General features: G+C 34.4%; 1 protein-coding gene across 2 annotated transcripts in view; it reads right to left on the bottom strand.

The window, feature by feature from the left end:
* The window catches only part of LOC149565124 (sister chromatid cohesion protein PDS5 homolog A-like), a 246144-nt gene that overhangs the window by 154003 nt on the left and 77173 nt on the right, over positions 1-14968 (bottom strand). For both annotated transcript variants that reach the window (XM_089818670.1, XM_089818671.1), the window contains exons 2-3: positions 10919-11122; positions 10609-10790 (exon numbers count right to left, since the gene is read on the bottom strand). In XM_089818670.1, coding sequence (XP_089674796.1) covers positions 10609-10790; positions 10919-11122 — 386 coding nt within the window. The remainder of the gene's footprint in view (positions 1-10608; positions 10791-10918; positions 11123-14968) is intronic.

The raw sequence follows: 14968 nt of genomic DNA, 5'->3' as shown, positions 1-14968 counted from the left end.
TAAAATAAAGTGCACTATAATGACTTTAATCACTTGAGTGATAAATCTAAAGAGATAAAGTAACTTAAAAACATACCATAAAGTCATTTTAAGTTATAATTTCCAAAAAGTGCAACTCAACATTAGAATATAAGGCCAATATTTTAAATATAAAATTGAACTTGATAACACCACTTTTTGGGCACTTGATCTTTAATATCTTTTGACTGACAACTCTGATTAAGCCCCAAGAGGAATCGAATCAAAGGGAAAACCGAAAGAAAGATATCGAAGACAACAAAAGGACTAAAACAATCTAAACAAACACTCAAAAACGCAAATGGGACTTTGAAGACCTCGAAAACCAAGTACAGGCTAACAAACTGAGAACATGGAAAAGACTTGATAAGAGCCTTCTGTAAAAGTATAAATTAAACGAATTGGGAACGACTGGTTGATCAATCTTGGCCAATTAAATAGTGAATTATCTTAGAGAAATGTGAAACTCAATTGGAAAAGTGTCGTACTATTACCTCCAATTTGTGATGACAAAATGCAAGTTAATAGTCCAATCTTCCCTAAATTTGTGTGTAGATCTTTTAGACTGAACCTTTCCCTTCTTAAGGATCAAGATACCTCTAGTGCTATCCTGAAAATTTTATATTTGTCTAAATTGGGAAATCAGCAGCTTAGACCAAGAGAGATTTGGGAGGAGCTTATAATGGCCTAGCAGAAAGTTTTTCAATTAGTACGTTAAACAAAGAGTATGGATATGAATGAGGAAGACACGTGGGCTCAAAGAAATCTCAATAGACTTGATAAACAATTGCAAGTCAAAATTGATGACTTAGAGTTAGAATCTGAAATGATCAAAATGAAGAATTCTTTGAGAAAGATTCAAAATTACATGATCCAAGCTAAGAACTCAATCCAAAATCAATTGGATTCATGAAGGAGATCGAGGATCAAAGTATTTTTTAGCATCATCAAAACCAAAAACAAAAGAGAGCTAACTAAAACCATATAGAGTAATGATGGATATTCCTCAAGTGCAGAATCTTTGAAAGAAGCATTTTCCAATTGCTACTCTCATCTTTTCTCTTCTGAGCATGGCCTTGAAAACCAAGTTGCTCTTGATAAATGTCTCAAACTAATTCCCAATAATGTTTCCCATAAGGACTTTGATAGATTAAACAAACTTATTCTTCTAGAAGAAATCAAATCGGCAGTTGGCTCTCCAGCTAATTAAAAGTCTCCCAAGATTGATGGACTCCTTGTTGAGTTTTACAAAGTATATATAGAATGGATTTGTAGTTATGTCCTATCACTATATGAAGACTCCTTCAACAGAGTCTCGTCGGGTGAGAATATCAATAAATGTATGATAAAACTGATCCCCAAGTTGGTGATCAATCTTATGTCCAGAATTGGAGATCAATTACATAATTGAATATTTATAGAAGGTTATTGCCAAGCTCTTGGCAAGAAGGACTGAGGATATGCTAAATAAATTTATTTAAGTGACTCAAGCAAGGTTTATTAAGGGTAGAGACATTTTCGAGAACCTTATAACAAGTTGGGAAGTCATGCATTGGGCTAACAAGGAAGAACAGAATGTGGCAATGATCCTTCTAAACTTTGAAAAATCCTATGATAGAATAGAGTGGACTTTCATCATGGGAATGCTCAAGGCTTTTGGTTTTCCTGATTTCTTCTACAATTGGATTGAAATATTATTTAAAGACTCTTCTACAGTCATTGCTGTGAATGGCAATCTAACTGATCCTATCCCTCTCAAAAGATCAATTAGGCAGGGCTGCCCCACTGCCCCCTCCCTCTTTGTCATAGCTCCTAATGCTTTATATTATATTGTCAGGGATCCCTCTCTTGGCCGTCCCATTAAAGGTCTTGTTCTTCCAAATGAGGATGTGCTTATTAATCCTCAATATGCTGATGACACTGCTTTCTTCTTGGAGTTAGATGAAATTAACTTTACCAATGCCATGGATAGACTTTCATTCTTTTGTCTGGCCTTAGGTGCCAAAATTGCCCCTTATAAATCCTTAGTACTAGGCTGGACTAATTCCCCTCCTAAGTGGATCCATTCTTTGGGCTGGCAATGAAAAGCCCCAATACCATTGTTAGATATCTTGGCATTCCCTTTTCCATGGACCCTTCAACAAAAGATTTGTGGCTCTAGTTATTTGATAAGATTCAAAGAAAGCATATAAAATGGCAAACTCACCATCTTTCTCTTGCTGGTAGAATACAAGTCATTCAAAAAGTGTTGTCCCCTCATAATTTATATTTTGCTTGTACTTGGTTGCTTGCTAATTATCAAATTGACAAGATTGAAAAGATTTTGACTACTTATGGCCTGATGGAATGGGTAATAAGAAAAGACATTGTGTGAACTGGAATTGGTGCTGTAAACCCAAGCATTATTGGGGGTTCAGATTAAGGGACATCCAAAAGCATGTTATTGTTCTTGCTTCTAAGTGGATTTTGAAGGCTATTCATGGCAATGAGCCATGGAAAGTTCCAATTAGGAATAATATCCAATTTTCTTCTGTGTATAAAGGTAAAAAATAGAAAAACACTACCTTTTGTAATATGTTGTTGGGGCATTGTAAAATAAAGATTTCTGGCTCTAGCATCTTTTGTACCATATCGAAGGCTTGGACTCATGTGAAGGTACTCCTCTCAGGCAGATCTGCTATTGGTATATCTCCCTCCTATCTTGTAATTGACAGATCTGTTTGGTGGGATCTATTTATGAATGATAAACTTTGGCACTAACTCAAAGTTGTTTAGCTAAACATTGGAATGATCTTGGCATATCCTTAATCAGTGATTTATTGGTGAATAATCAGTTGGGAACTTGGGAGGAAATTAGTGATATATTTGGTATTCCTCAGACACAAAAGAAAACTTATAGTTTGGTTCTAAAGGCAATTGGTAATATTAAGTTCTCTAATTTGATTGATTCAGATAGTTTCATAAGGCAATTGAAATGGCATGATGGATCATTGATAAGTGATGTATCTACAAAAAAATTATATAAGATGCTTGCCTCAGGTTCAAACATCTATAATAGAGTGATCCAGGGTTGGGCATTTCATTGCCCCTTTTCTGATTGGTCCTTTTCTCAATATTTTTGGCAATCCAATGTTGAACCCAAAAAGTTGTTTTTAGAAGACTCTTGTTCTTTAAAAAGCTTGCTATAGGTTCCAATTTGGCCTCCCTGGGGCTTAGTCCTATTCAATGTAATCTTTGTGCTGTCATTGAGCCTTTTGAACATGTTTCTTTTCAGTGTGATTTTGCGACTATGATCTGGTCAATCTTTTTAGGTAGTCCAGTTCTATAAAATACCAAACCTGTCATTTCTTGGAGTCAAATTTTAGCTGACTATGTTGAAATGTTTGATTCAAAACTTAACTACTTCTGGTCCACTCTTTCTTGTGAAGTCCTATGGATCTTATGGAAAGCGAGAAATGAAGAGGTCTTTCAGAAGAAAGATAGAAAGCTTATCAAGTTTACATGTAAACTCACACACTTTTTCATCATGTCACAGGTCTCTCTTTCATTGGAAATCTTTATGGCTCAGTTTATGCAGCTAGTCTATGACAGATTACTGCTTATTCATGTTCCCTAAATCTTCACTCCCTGGCTCATTTCTGGTAGAGTCATAGTTATGATAATCAATGGTGCATTTTTTGTTTGAACCAAATACAAGACTCAGATTTGCAGCAAATTGAAGGGTTACAAAGCAACAAGGATACATATGCAATACATCATTTTGGTCATAAAAGGGAATACATATAGAGCAGCAACTACAGGCTCTACCATGAATGGCAGTGAAGTAAAGGAAGCATTAAGAAGTTTCAAATACCATTAGCAAAAGTATATCTACAACAATTGTAAGAGGAAGGAGAGTTTTTCTTATATAAAACCTTACCCCAAGGTTTCAGATCTAAAGAGAAACCAACAAAGAGCTTCTGGATTTCTGGAAGTGACAACAATCTTCAGATTTATTTTTATTTTTATAAGTTTGTATTGTATTTTTTTATAATATTTATGAATGATATTTTATAAATCATTTAATTGATATTATTCAAAAAATACAAAATATGGAACTTGGATTTAAAAATAAAAATAAGTATTTTATTTTGTATCATTAAATTAAAAAATATTAAATAATTTATAATCTATTATTTTTAATGAACATTTTTATATTAATAATATTGTTAAGTAATTTAATTATCACTCAATAAATATTATTAATAGAATTATTAGTTAAAGTGCAAGATATGATATTTATTTTTATCTCTAAAAGTCAAACAAAGATATTTTGGAGAGTTGTGGTAAGGTGTCTAAGGTCATATTGATGGGATTTGAAGGTCATAAAGTTACTACTTTTTCAAAGATTTTTTGTGGGATATTTTGAGAGATAAGAGTGCATTAATGAGGGGTCTTTATGTTGATAAATTTGAGGCATGATTTTTGGGCCATATTTACTCCTTTTTGAAGACTTTTTAGGGGGTCAAAATTGGCCTTGAAAGCTGAATTCGACTACAGAGGAGTTGTTTGCATTAATGATGTATTGGATGGAAAAAGGCATAAGTATGAGCTTAAGGCTCATTTGTAAGAGGTTCTAGTTTTATACAAATTGGGGACTTCTAATATTTTCCAATCCTTCTTGTCATCCTTGCTATATTTCTTGTAACTGACTTTGCGACATGCATATTTATAACACCTTTGAGCAGTAATACACACTGTGTGCCTTCTCATTTTTTATTTTATTGTGTACTTAGTGTTGATGCAAGTTCATGTGATGTTCTGTCCTTGGAGTTGTATTGCATATTTGTGCCTTTATGTAGAAAGACACAATTCTTTGCAGGTTATAAGTTGTGTTGGTCCTAAGAATCAGTGTTAGTGTGTGAGAAAATCTTTCTCCTCCTAAAGGTTGATCTTATTAAACCATCTTATAAATTATTTATGCAAAGACCATGTTATTGGGTTGTGTACTAAGGTTCTTGTATTATCAATTTTCGTTGTGTGTTGGTAATCTATTAAGGCTTAAGAATACTTTTAGGTGCATCACCATAGTTTAGATTTTATTTTTGTTATCATTCTATCCCTTTTCCAAAAGAAAAAGTTTAGTTTTAGGACTTTAGGTGAAGCATCATAAGGAATTGGCTTAGAATCTGGAGATTTACTCCCATTTTGGGTAACCCACAAACCCATGAGTATTCCCATGTTTCTTGAAGTGACTGGGTTTTAGAACTCAATCCGGATGCAACTTTTAGAAATAAAAAATCATAAAGAGGACATCGAAGCAATTAGTTACTTGAACCAGTACAAAGATATGTTACATCTTGAGGAATCAGATTAGTTTGAAAAGATGATGAAAGATCTTAATCCCTCTACTGATATCTATAATCCTATTCTAGATAGCAATAAGCCTGAGGGTGCTATAGGGCCTGCAGATGATGCTTCAAATGATTATGTGCTAGCATGCTAGAATGATGAACTCTTTTCTACAAAGTTTCTTGAATCTCTGAAAGCCAACGATGGATGTAGTCCTAATCAAGCTAATGTGGATGCTCATGTTTCTATGTACACTAAAGCATGTATTCGTAATAATGTTATGTTACAGATTCAAGTGCAGGCTAATAAAGTTGCCCCATGTACGGTGGCATGGGTGCCACCAGTTGCTTCCTCTATTGACTGCACTCTGCCTTTGCATGGATGTTGTTGCAGCTACAACTCCTCTACTTGCCTCTTGTGGACCCCACGGTCCCTTGCCCATTGTCGCTCTTATAGTGGAGGTGGGATGGGTGGCACCACCATTCTGCCTCTCCTCCTCAGCATGGGTCTGGTTGATCCCCTGTTGTTGCTCCAACTGCTCTTGCTTCTACTTATGGGTGGCTCTCGCACCAATGATAAATGGTTTCCTTAGCTGGTATTGACAATATGGGGTCCTAACGATAAACATGATCCTCCTCCCTCGGATGACACTACTCTTGCAGCTTGAGGGCTTTCAAAACTATTTTTTTTTATGAGAAGTTGAATAGTTATAGTTATGGATAGGAGGAATAGAACACTCCTAAATTTTCTTGTTTCCTACAGAGGTTATTGATCATTGTACTTTCCTAAAAATGCATTGAATAATATTCAGTTTTAATTTGTGGATCAATCTATAATAATTGATAATTAATTTTCTCAATTTTTTTTTAGGATCCACCATGGACTTGAAGTCTATTGATGCTTCCTCACATGTGAAAAACACCTCATATTTATGTGAGGTTATTGAGGAAATCGTGCAAGAGGTGGAGGAAAAAATGTGGTATATGTGGTGACAGATTATGCAACAAATTATGTTGTTGTGGTAAACTTTTAATTTTTAACTTTTCAAGTTTTGAAGATGGAGAGACATCTATAAATTTATTTAAAATTTTATCAACATATCTAAATTTCTAGCTAATTTTAAAATAGTTACAGATTAAGTTTTGATGGAGGCATGCCACAAACTTTTGGTCTCCATGTGCAGTCCATTGCCTTGGCATCATATTGGAGGATATTGCTAAGCTTGAATGGGTTAAATCATGTGTTGAAAGGGTCACTTGAATATCTACAACTTTATCTACAACCATGCATTGGTCCTTTACATGATGAGGAAATACACGGGGCAAAAGGAGTTGGCTCATCTTCATATCATGAGGTTTGCTTCAAATTCCCCTACAATAAAATCCTTGTTGACATCAAAGGGAACTTTGAAGTGCATGCTGGTTGGGGAGGAGTAGACTTACTCATCCTATGCTCTGACAACTGCAAAGATAGATGTGAAAAATTGCATTTTTGCCGACACAAGTTTCTAGAACCCTTATGAAGATGTTTTATAGGTAAATTAAATACAATTTAACATTTAGTATTTACTTGTTTAATAATTTGGTTATACTTTTAATTTATATGCATATTTTAATTTGGTTTGCAATTTTGTTTTTTTGTTTTTTTAAATTTAATTTGTGGCTTAACTATTTTTAATTTACATTATTTGCATGTCATTAAGCCCCTTGTAGTTTTCTACAAGTTGTTGATGAGGAGAATCCCTCTATGGGCTACATATATGAGGGCATGAATAGGACCAAGGAGGCCATTAGATCTAGGCATGTAGGAAAGAAGGATGAGTATGGCCAAATATGGGAGATCATTGATTTGTGATGGTAAAATCAGCTTCAGAGGCCCATCCATGCAGCAACATATTACCTCAATTTGGCATTTCATTTCTATTATGACTTCAAGGCGGATGAGGAGGTTTTTAATGGTGTATATAAAGTGGTGAATACGATGTGTAGTGATGGCATAACCTCAACTACAATCATTGAGCTGGATAGATATAATAATGAAGGGGTGATTTTCTCAAGCAAGATGTCCTTAAATGCGTGGACATAATTTCAGCTAAGTAAAAATATATTTTTAAGTTTATGGCTTATAAGCTATGCATTTAATTTTTGACTTTATAATTTAGCCTTAAATTTATACATGTAAATGAAACTATTTTTTTCCCCTTATTTCAAATCGATTGTGGCAAATGATTGGGCCCTCAACCCCAAATCTTCAAAAAATTCCTATCCATATTTTGAGTTAGTCAGGAAATCCTGCTTGATGTGAATGCAAATGCTCCATGTTCGAGCACATCCACTCGAAGAGGCATAATAGATTGTTTGTGAAGAGGTTGACTAATCTACACTAACTCCTCTCTAATCACTCTAGAGAAGATCGATCCCGAGTCTAAGTGGCTCATTGAGGTTATCAATCCAGTCTTCATTGAGGGCCATGAGTGGGTATATGGGCAAACATAAAGGCTCAGGATGTGGCTATGGAAGAGGAGGATAGAGCATGTTTCGACACATGCACACACAATGTTGATGTTGATAATGGCACCTCTGAGGTAGAGGCGATGGCTTATTAGTCCTCCAAGACCTACCTTAGATGCATTTGTAGAAGGCAGACAAAATACTCTAAAAATGAGGTTGAAGGTGAGGCTTAGGTTGAGGATGAGGCTTAAGCTTGAACCTAAGTAGATAGACTTGTTTTTTGTTTACAATGTTTATAGTTACATATACGTATTTATGGAACGTTTGATGTCATGGGTTTTATATATGTTTGCATACATTTGACAACATTTATAATTCTATATATCTGTCATATAATTCTATGTTTTCTATTTCATTCAGCTACAATTTACATTTTATGTAGGTGATGGATTTATCATTTATGCTCCTTGTTTAAGTATGTGATTACAAGTTAGTTTATATCTGAAGATGTTATAGTGTTCATCTTTATTCAATAAACGATGCATGAAACAAGTTTTAAATCATTAAAAATCTCTAAATTTTAAGGTTTTTTTAATTTTTCTAAGTTGTACCCGAGTCACGAGTCAAGTCGAGCTTGCCAAGACTGAGATGAGTCTGATTTTAAGAACTATGGTAGGGAGTATCTCTAGGCATGAAAGAAACATCTCTGTGTGAAACAAATCTTCTCGTTGGGTTAGCTAGATTGTAGATGTTTGATGTTTCCATCCTCTAACATAATAGTTGATCATGACTCACAGGCTTTAGCTAAAACTGCACTGCTCTAGAGTGTTGTGAAGTGTTGCCAAGGCCTGTTTAAGAGGTTTGGAAAACATTTGGGTCATTACTTCCCAAGGGTTTAGAATTAAGATCTTATTAGTTGTATTGCAAGAGAATGAATGAAGACTACATTTACAAAAACATTGAAGAAAGTTTTCTATGAAGACTTACCTCTTCCCTCAAAGCACACGCTAGACACTATTCCACAAGCACATGTTGGGTTCTCTTCCAAAAGCACATGTTGGACTCGTTGAAGACAAAGTTCAAAGGGCTCCACAAACGACTCTCATGGCTCTGCAATCCCTTGTGATTAAAACAATCAACTATGGATTTTATTTATTCATAGATCCCGCAACGGGATTGAATAGGAAAAATAGACTTTCATTTTCCACCGTTTAGGCCTTCCCAACAACATATTTTTGCAGTTTTTCTTGATTAATCACAACTAAAATGTGATTTTTTCTTGATTAATCTCAATTTTTTGGGGAAAATTGGGACAGTCATTGATTATTGATTAATCAAGAACAATCACGATTTATTCAGGATTTTTGCTGTACTATGATATATACACCCCTCCTAGCCACCCCGCTGTCACTGTCCCCAAATTGAGGCCCTTTTGTCCCCGTCTCCTAGAAACATGTTCCCCCATTCCAGCATCCTCCTATCCCTAGCCATGGTGTAATATGCTCTGATATCAACCTCCCATGTTTCTTCACAGACTGGCAAAGTGAATGTAATCTCTATTGCCTCTAGATCAACCTTGCAAAGCACTAATGGATGGAAAATGGGAAAGAACCAGCTTCAATAAGACTGATACATCAAAGCTTATTTGCCATTTATTTCCATTTTCTATTTTTCCCTCCAAGTTCAACTCTTAAACATTCACATAACACATTGGTTTCTTTTAATTTTTGAAATTGATTGACAAAATTTGATTAAGCATTCCCTAACCAGTAGTGATATTGCAGATTGAAAATCTGGTCTTTAATGAACTTACATTGCTGTCTTTTATTGAAATAAAAGAACAAAACCTTACAGTAACAGAAATTAAAACCCTTAAGAACCTGTCACAATAACTAAGGCATATTTCTTGGGAAGCAATATGAGGACTGATAAAAGTGCCAATATCCATTAATAAACCTGGTGAAATGATAATTGATCCTCATGAAATTTTGAAATGCCATAACACTCAAGCATTTAGATGAAGATAAGAACTTAAAAATGAATCTCAACAATTGTAAGCGCTTCTTCAATAATATTCCACTGCAAATGTGATAATTTGATTGAAATCAGATACCTCCCAAACTTTGGAAGAATAGAGCAGTAAATTTTCTTGTGTAATGATCTCTCACAAACTAGAAATTTGGGAGGAAAAAAATATAATGGGGATCACATATACCAGTTCCAGACCAAGCAATTAAACTTTCTCAAAAAACCAGTAATTATAGTCTTCTGCAACAAGCTATGTTCTGCAGTTTATTAGAGATATTGTGTAGCAATCTTACAAACTAGAAATTTGTGAGGAAAAGGTATTATGGGGATCACAGAAACCAGTTCCAATCCAGGCAATTAAACTTCCAAAAAAAAAAAATTATATAGTTTTAGGCAACATGACACCATAAAAAGTGTTCAGTAGTTTACTAGGGATACCTTAAAGCTCCATATTTCCTCCAGTGTCAATCAAACTAAAAGAAAGATAATATATTAATGAAGCCATCCTGCCACAACTGCGCTCCTTTGACAGCTTGTTTTCTATGGAGTTTTTTTTATAAATGTAGAGGTATTGGGTTATATGCAACGGAAAAGTGAAGATGTGATATTACTTTCATGAAATCCTTTTATCAGAAGATTCAGAATATTTAATGTGTGCCTTTTCCAAAGACATTAATGAGAAGATTGTTGACTGATGACACCACCGATTACAAGGATGGTAGTTCACACTTCCAATCATATACCAAAATATAAAAACCAGGCAGAAGGGAGGACTACATACCTGGCAATGGAGAAGAACGTGTTAAACATTTTCAAGATTAGATCATCACACTGTAGGTCTAGCATCAGAACAAATGATCTAACTTTTGCAACAGTTTCTAGAATTGCAGAGATCCTTGCAAATGAAATATTGTTAATGTTGTCTAATTCATGAAATATGCCAACCATCTGTTGAAATATCTCCTGCATAGAGAAGGAGTGAGTGAAAAATCAAAGACATAAATAACATTGCAGAAGAGAAATCATCCTGTAATAGAGAAACATATACCCCATAAAAAAATTGTCTTATTGACAAAGGAACTAAAGGTTACCCTTAGAACATCATCACTATATGGTGTGTCTGGTGCTGTAATTCTCATTATCTCACTAATACAAGCAACTACTTCAAGTCGGACATCCCTGTCATCATGTTGAAGAATATCTGGCCTCGTTAATGCATGACTTAATGCTTTTACTGTTGTTAAAACAGCTGCCGAAGGTGACTGCTCAACTTCAAACAAACATCCTGCAGCTTCCTGGAATCCAAAAATATATTCTTTATTGTTGAAAGTCAAGAAATTTTGGGAAACTCAACCCATGTAAAACTTGAAGATAAAAAGCATAATTAGAAAATCCATTGCAATAGAGAATCTAATGCACAAGCAACACAAGGAGAAGAATAGCCAATCCATTTCTCAAGTCCCATTTGTAAGGAATGCAGGCCTCTATGAAAGTTAAAATGGTATAGTTGAAAAAGAAAAGTATCAGAAGCTTCAGGTTACTTAGAAATTTTGTACTAAGGCAAATAGAAAATTTGAAACCCTAATTTTTTAGCATTTGTGGAGAATTTTGGGAACCCTGGGTATGGGGAAGAATTTAATTTGGCCATTTAACACTCCTTGCAGTTGCACAAAAGGGATTCACTCTTATTTATCTTTGTTTTTCAAATTATGTACTACAAGTGCTTTCACCTCATCGCCACAATCAGAAATAAACAAAACATGACAATCCGCATGAACAAGATGTGTATATACTAGGCTACTGGTTTGAGTACAGATATTGAAATCTGGAGTGACAGTACCAAAAGTTATTTTCCTGGGTAAGATACATATGTGTGTGTCTATATGTATGTATGTATGTATACATGCCCACATGCATGCATGTATCTACATGTATATGTTAAAAAATATAAATTATAAGAACGGAGACACTTACAAATACCAATAGATACAGCATATTCAGATGCACTATTCATAATTTGTAAAAATGAAGATACTCAAGTCTCAAAATTATATTACATAACAAAAATTCAAAATTACTGGGTAAGATACATGTGTGTGTCTATATGTATGTATACATGCATGCATGTATGTATCTATATGTATATGCTAAAAATATATAATTTATAAGAATGGGGACACTTACAAATGCCAATATATACAGAATATTCAAATACACTATTCAGAATTTGCCAAAATGAAGATACTCAATTCTCAAAATTTTAGTACACAACAAAAATTCAAAATTACTGGGTAAGATACATATGTGTGTGTCTATAAGTATGTATGTATGAGCATGTATATATCTATCTATATGTATATGCTAAAAAAATATAAATTATAAGATCAGGGACACTTACAAATGCCAATATATACAGAATATTCAAATACACTATTCTTAATTTGTAAAAATGAAGATACTCAAGTCTCAAAATTATATTACACAAAAAAAATTCAAAATTACTGGGTAGGATACATATGTGTGTCTATATGTATGTATATATGTTTGTTAGAAAGGACAAGGTTGCCATTGCACCAAAAAATCGAACTGTCAATGCCTGATACAACCAATAGTATTATAGAACCACAGGAGGCTGTTAATCCATGTCATGAATCCTATGAGGGATGCTGGCAACTACCAACAATCCCCTCCCAGCATCACTCGCCTTGGTTTGCGAGATTTGAACCTATGACCAAGCTCTGATACCAATTGTTAGAAAGGGTAGGGTTGGAGTTGCACTAAAAGATTGACCTGTCAATGTCCAATACAACCATTAGTCTTATACAACCACATGAGGTAGTTAATCCATGTCACGAATCCTGCGAGGGACGCTAGCCCACTGCCAACAATGTATACATGCACACATGCATGCATGTATCTATCTATATGTATATGCTAAAAAATATGAATTATAAGAATGAGAACACTTATAAATGCCAATATATACAGATTATTCAAATACACTATTCATAATTTGCAAAAATGAAGATCCAAAATTTTATTACACAACAAAAATTCAAAATTACAATTGATAGTTAATTGTTTTCATATTCTTCGTCACAAGCATCAATGTCAACACTTGGTTTGATCTTATTTCAACCATAATTAATTAGAGTGTCACTTCCACTAGTGTCACATACCGAAGTTACCCCATCAATAGAGACTTTGGCAAGATATGCAAATGTAGGATCTAAATTGGCACACTCAGGGGTTAGATCCCAAATCTTTCACATTCTCATTCTATCTAGGTGTCATAAGTGACAAGAGACAAAGATTGAGTAAACATTGAGCATTTCCTCTTATTTGCAATCAAATGGTTGTCCGTAACCAAGTGTGGTAAGGAGTACATATTCCAAGTCTGCTTAATTGAAGAGCTTACAACCTATTGAGTTTGTGAGAAGCATTAGTATTGTTTTATAAATTCAAAACATAAATTATAATAATATTATTGTTAAATATCATATATAGAATCATAGAATAGAATATAAAGGATTGATTCTTGGGAGAGAGTAAATTGCAAGAGGCTGCCAGTAAATGGATCCTTGACCATTTAGATATTGCTAATTATGAGAATCATTCCTACATTTGACTCTAAAACCATAAACATCTTTGAAGATTGAAGAGGCCAAACTCACTAAGGACAATACATTAGATATCTTCATCTATAGATATATTTCCACATGCAGCCTTGAAGCCAACAAAAAACCTGTCATTCCTATATGATGCCACTCTCCTTGTCAATGAAAATGTCTCTGAGCTATAATACATTGGTGACAATATAAATGCTAAGAGTTATAAGGGTTGGTTATCTTGTTCCAAAAATCAATGATAATTATTTGTAGAATTTTAAGAAATGATTTTGTTGCATCATGTTCCCTGGTTTCTATTATTTTTCTTTTCTCCACCATGTAGTCTGTGCCATTGTAAATCCTGCCCAAACATGGGCAATCGGTATTAGCATACCTAATCATTTGATGATGGGCTCAATGAAATTAAAAGCGCATTCCATACAAGCCCACCATTCATCATCTAGTGTCAATGCTTTTACTTTTTGGGCTCTTTTTAGGCTTGATTGCTTCCAAACTCCACAAGATGATGATAATAGAACTCAAGGCCTCTCACACCTTCAAAAGTCATCTTAAGATGATTGTATTTGATGCAAATCGAGTTTAGGCAACCTAACATGGTATTCAAAAATGCATGTCACATATCAACAATTAAATTATATATCAACAAAAAGTTTAATTAACTTCCACAAATCCAACTTGAAGAAATTCTTGAGTATGATAATTAGTTGCAAGCATATAACCTCGCCCTTCATGTAGATTTTTTTGACATACTCAATTTGTGTGCCAATCTTTGGAATATAAAATTGAGTGAGTGCATTGCACATGCTATCCAAACAAATATGATTGTGTACCCTCCACTATAGACCTGGTTGCCCTACAGCTTTTAGTGTTTTGTTATGACTAGAATAACATTTTTGTCTACCACCATTTTAATGGATTCCATCAAGATATAGGCAATGGAACTTGCACATTTTGCATGCCACTCACAATCTCTTGCCTTCAAAGACGTCAACGCTTTAGGAGACACTAATATAACATTGATCAATTGGCTATCTTTACAATTTTGCAATTCATTAGAAATTATGGACTCGTCTATTTTGGGCCATGTATCCTTGATTATGATCAATCATGTCTCCAATGAAGCTTCTACTTTGTCAATACTGTGGTTCACACCCTTTAGCATCAAAGATTGGCATAATCAAAAGGTGTATTGAAAAGGGTTGTCACTATATCCCATGAATAAGGTGATCCTACAAGGATTAAAAGAAGCCCCTTGTCATAAATACAATGAGAAGTTCTTTGATGCGCAACCTCCCTCACACATTTTTTGAGGCCTTCTCCAATTGGCCTCTTTTTCACAACACTAAAACATTCCCTTCATTGGAAGATAGGCCAATTAGTTGTGATATGCCACTAGAAGGCATGTGCAAATTCCTCTTGGAAAGAGGATATGTAGGAACCATTGATCTATTACTTGCCATGCCAACATCCTCTGGTTCCTTAATATAAGAAAATATTTATTGCTTTGAAATC

The sequence above is a fragment of the Cupressus sempervirens genome, chromosome 3 (genome assembly GCF_028749045.1).
Source record: "Cupressus sempervirens isolate cs-2001-9-10 chromosome 3, ASM2874904v1, whole genome shotgun sequence".
NCBI lineage: Eukaryota > Viridiplantae > Streptophyta > Pinopsida > Cupressales > Cupressaceae > Cupressus > Cupressus sempervirens.
This window is presented reverse-complemented; position numbering and strand designations above follow the sequence as displayed.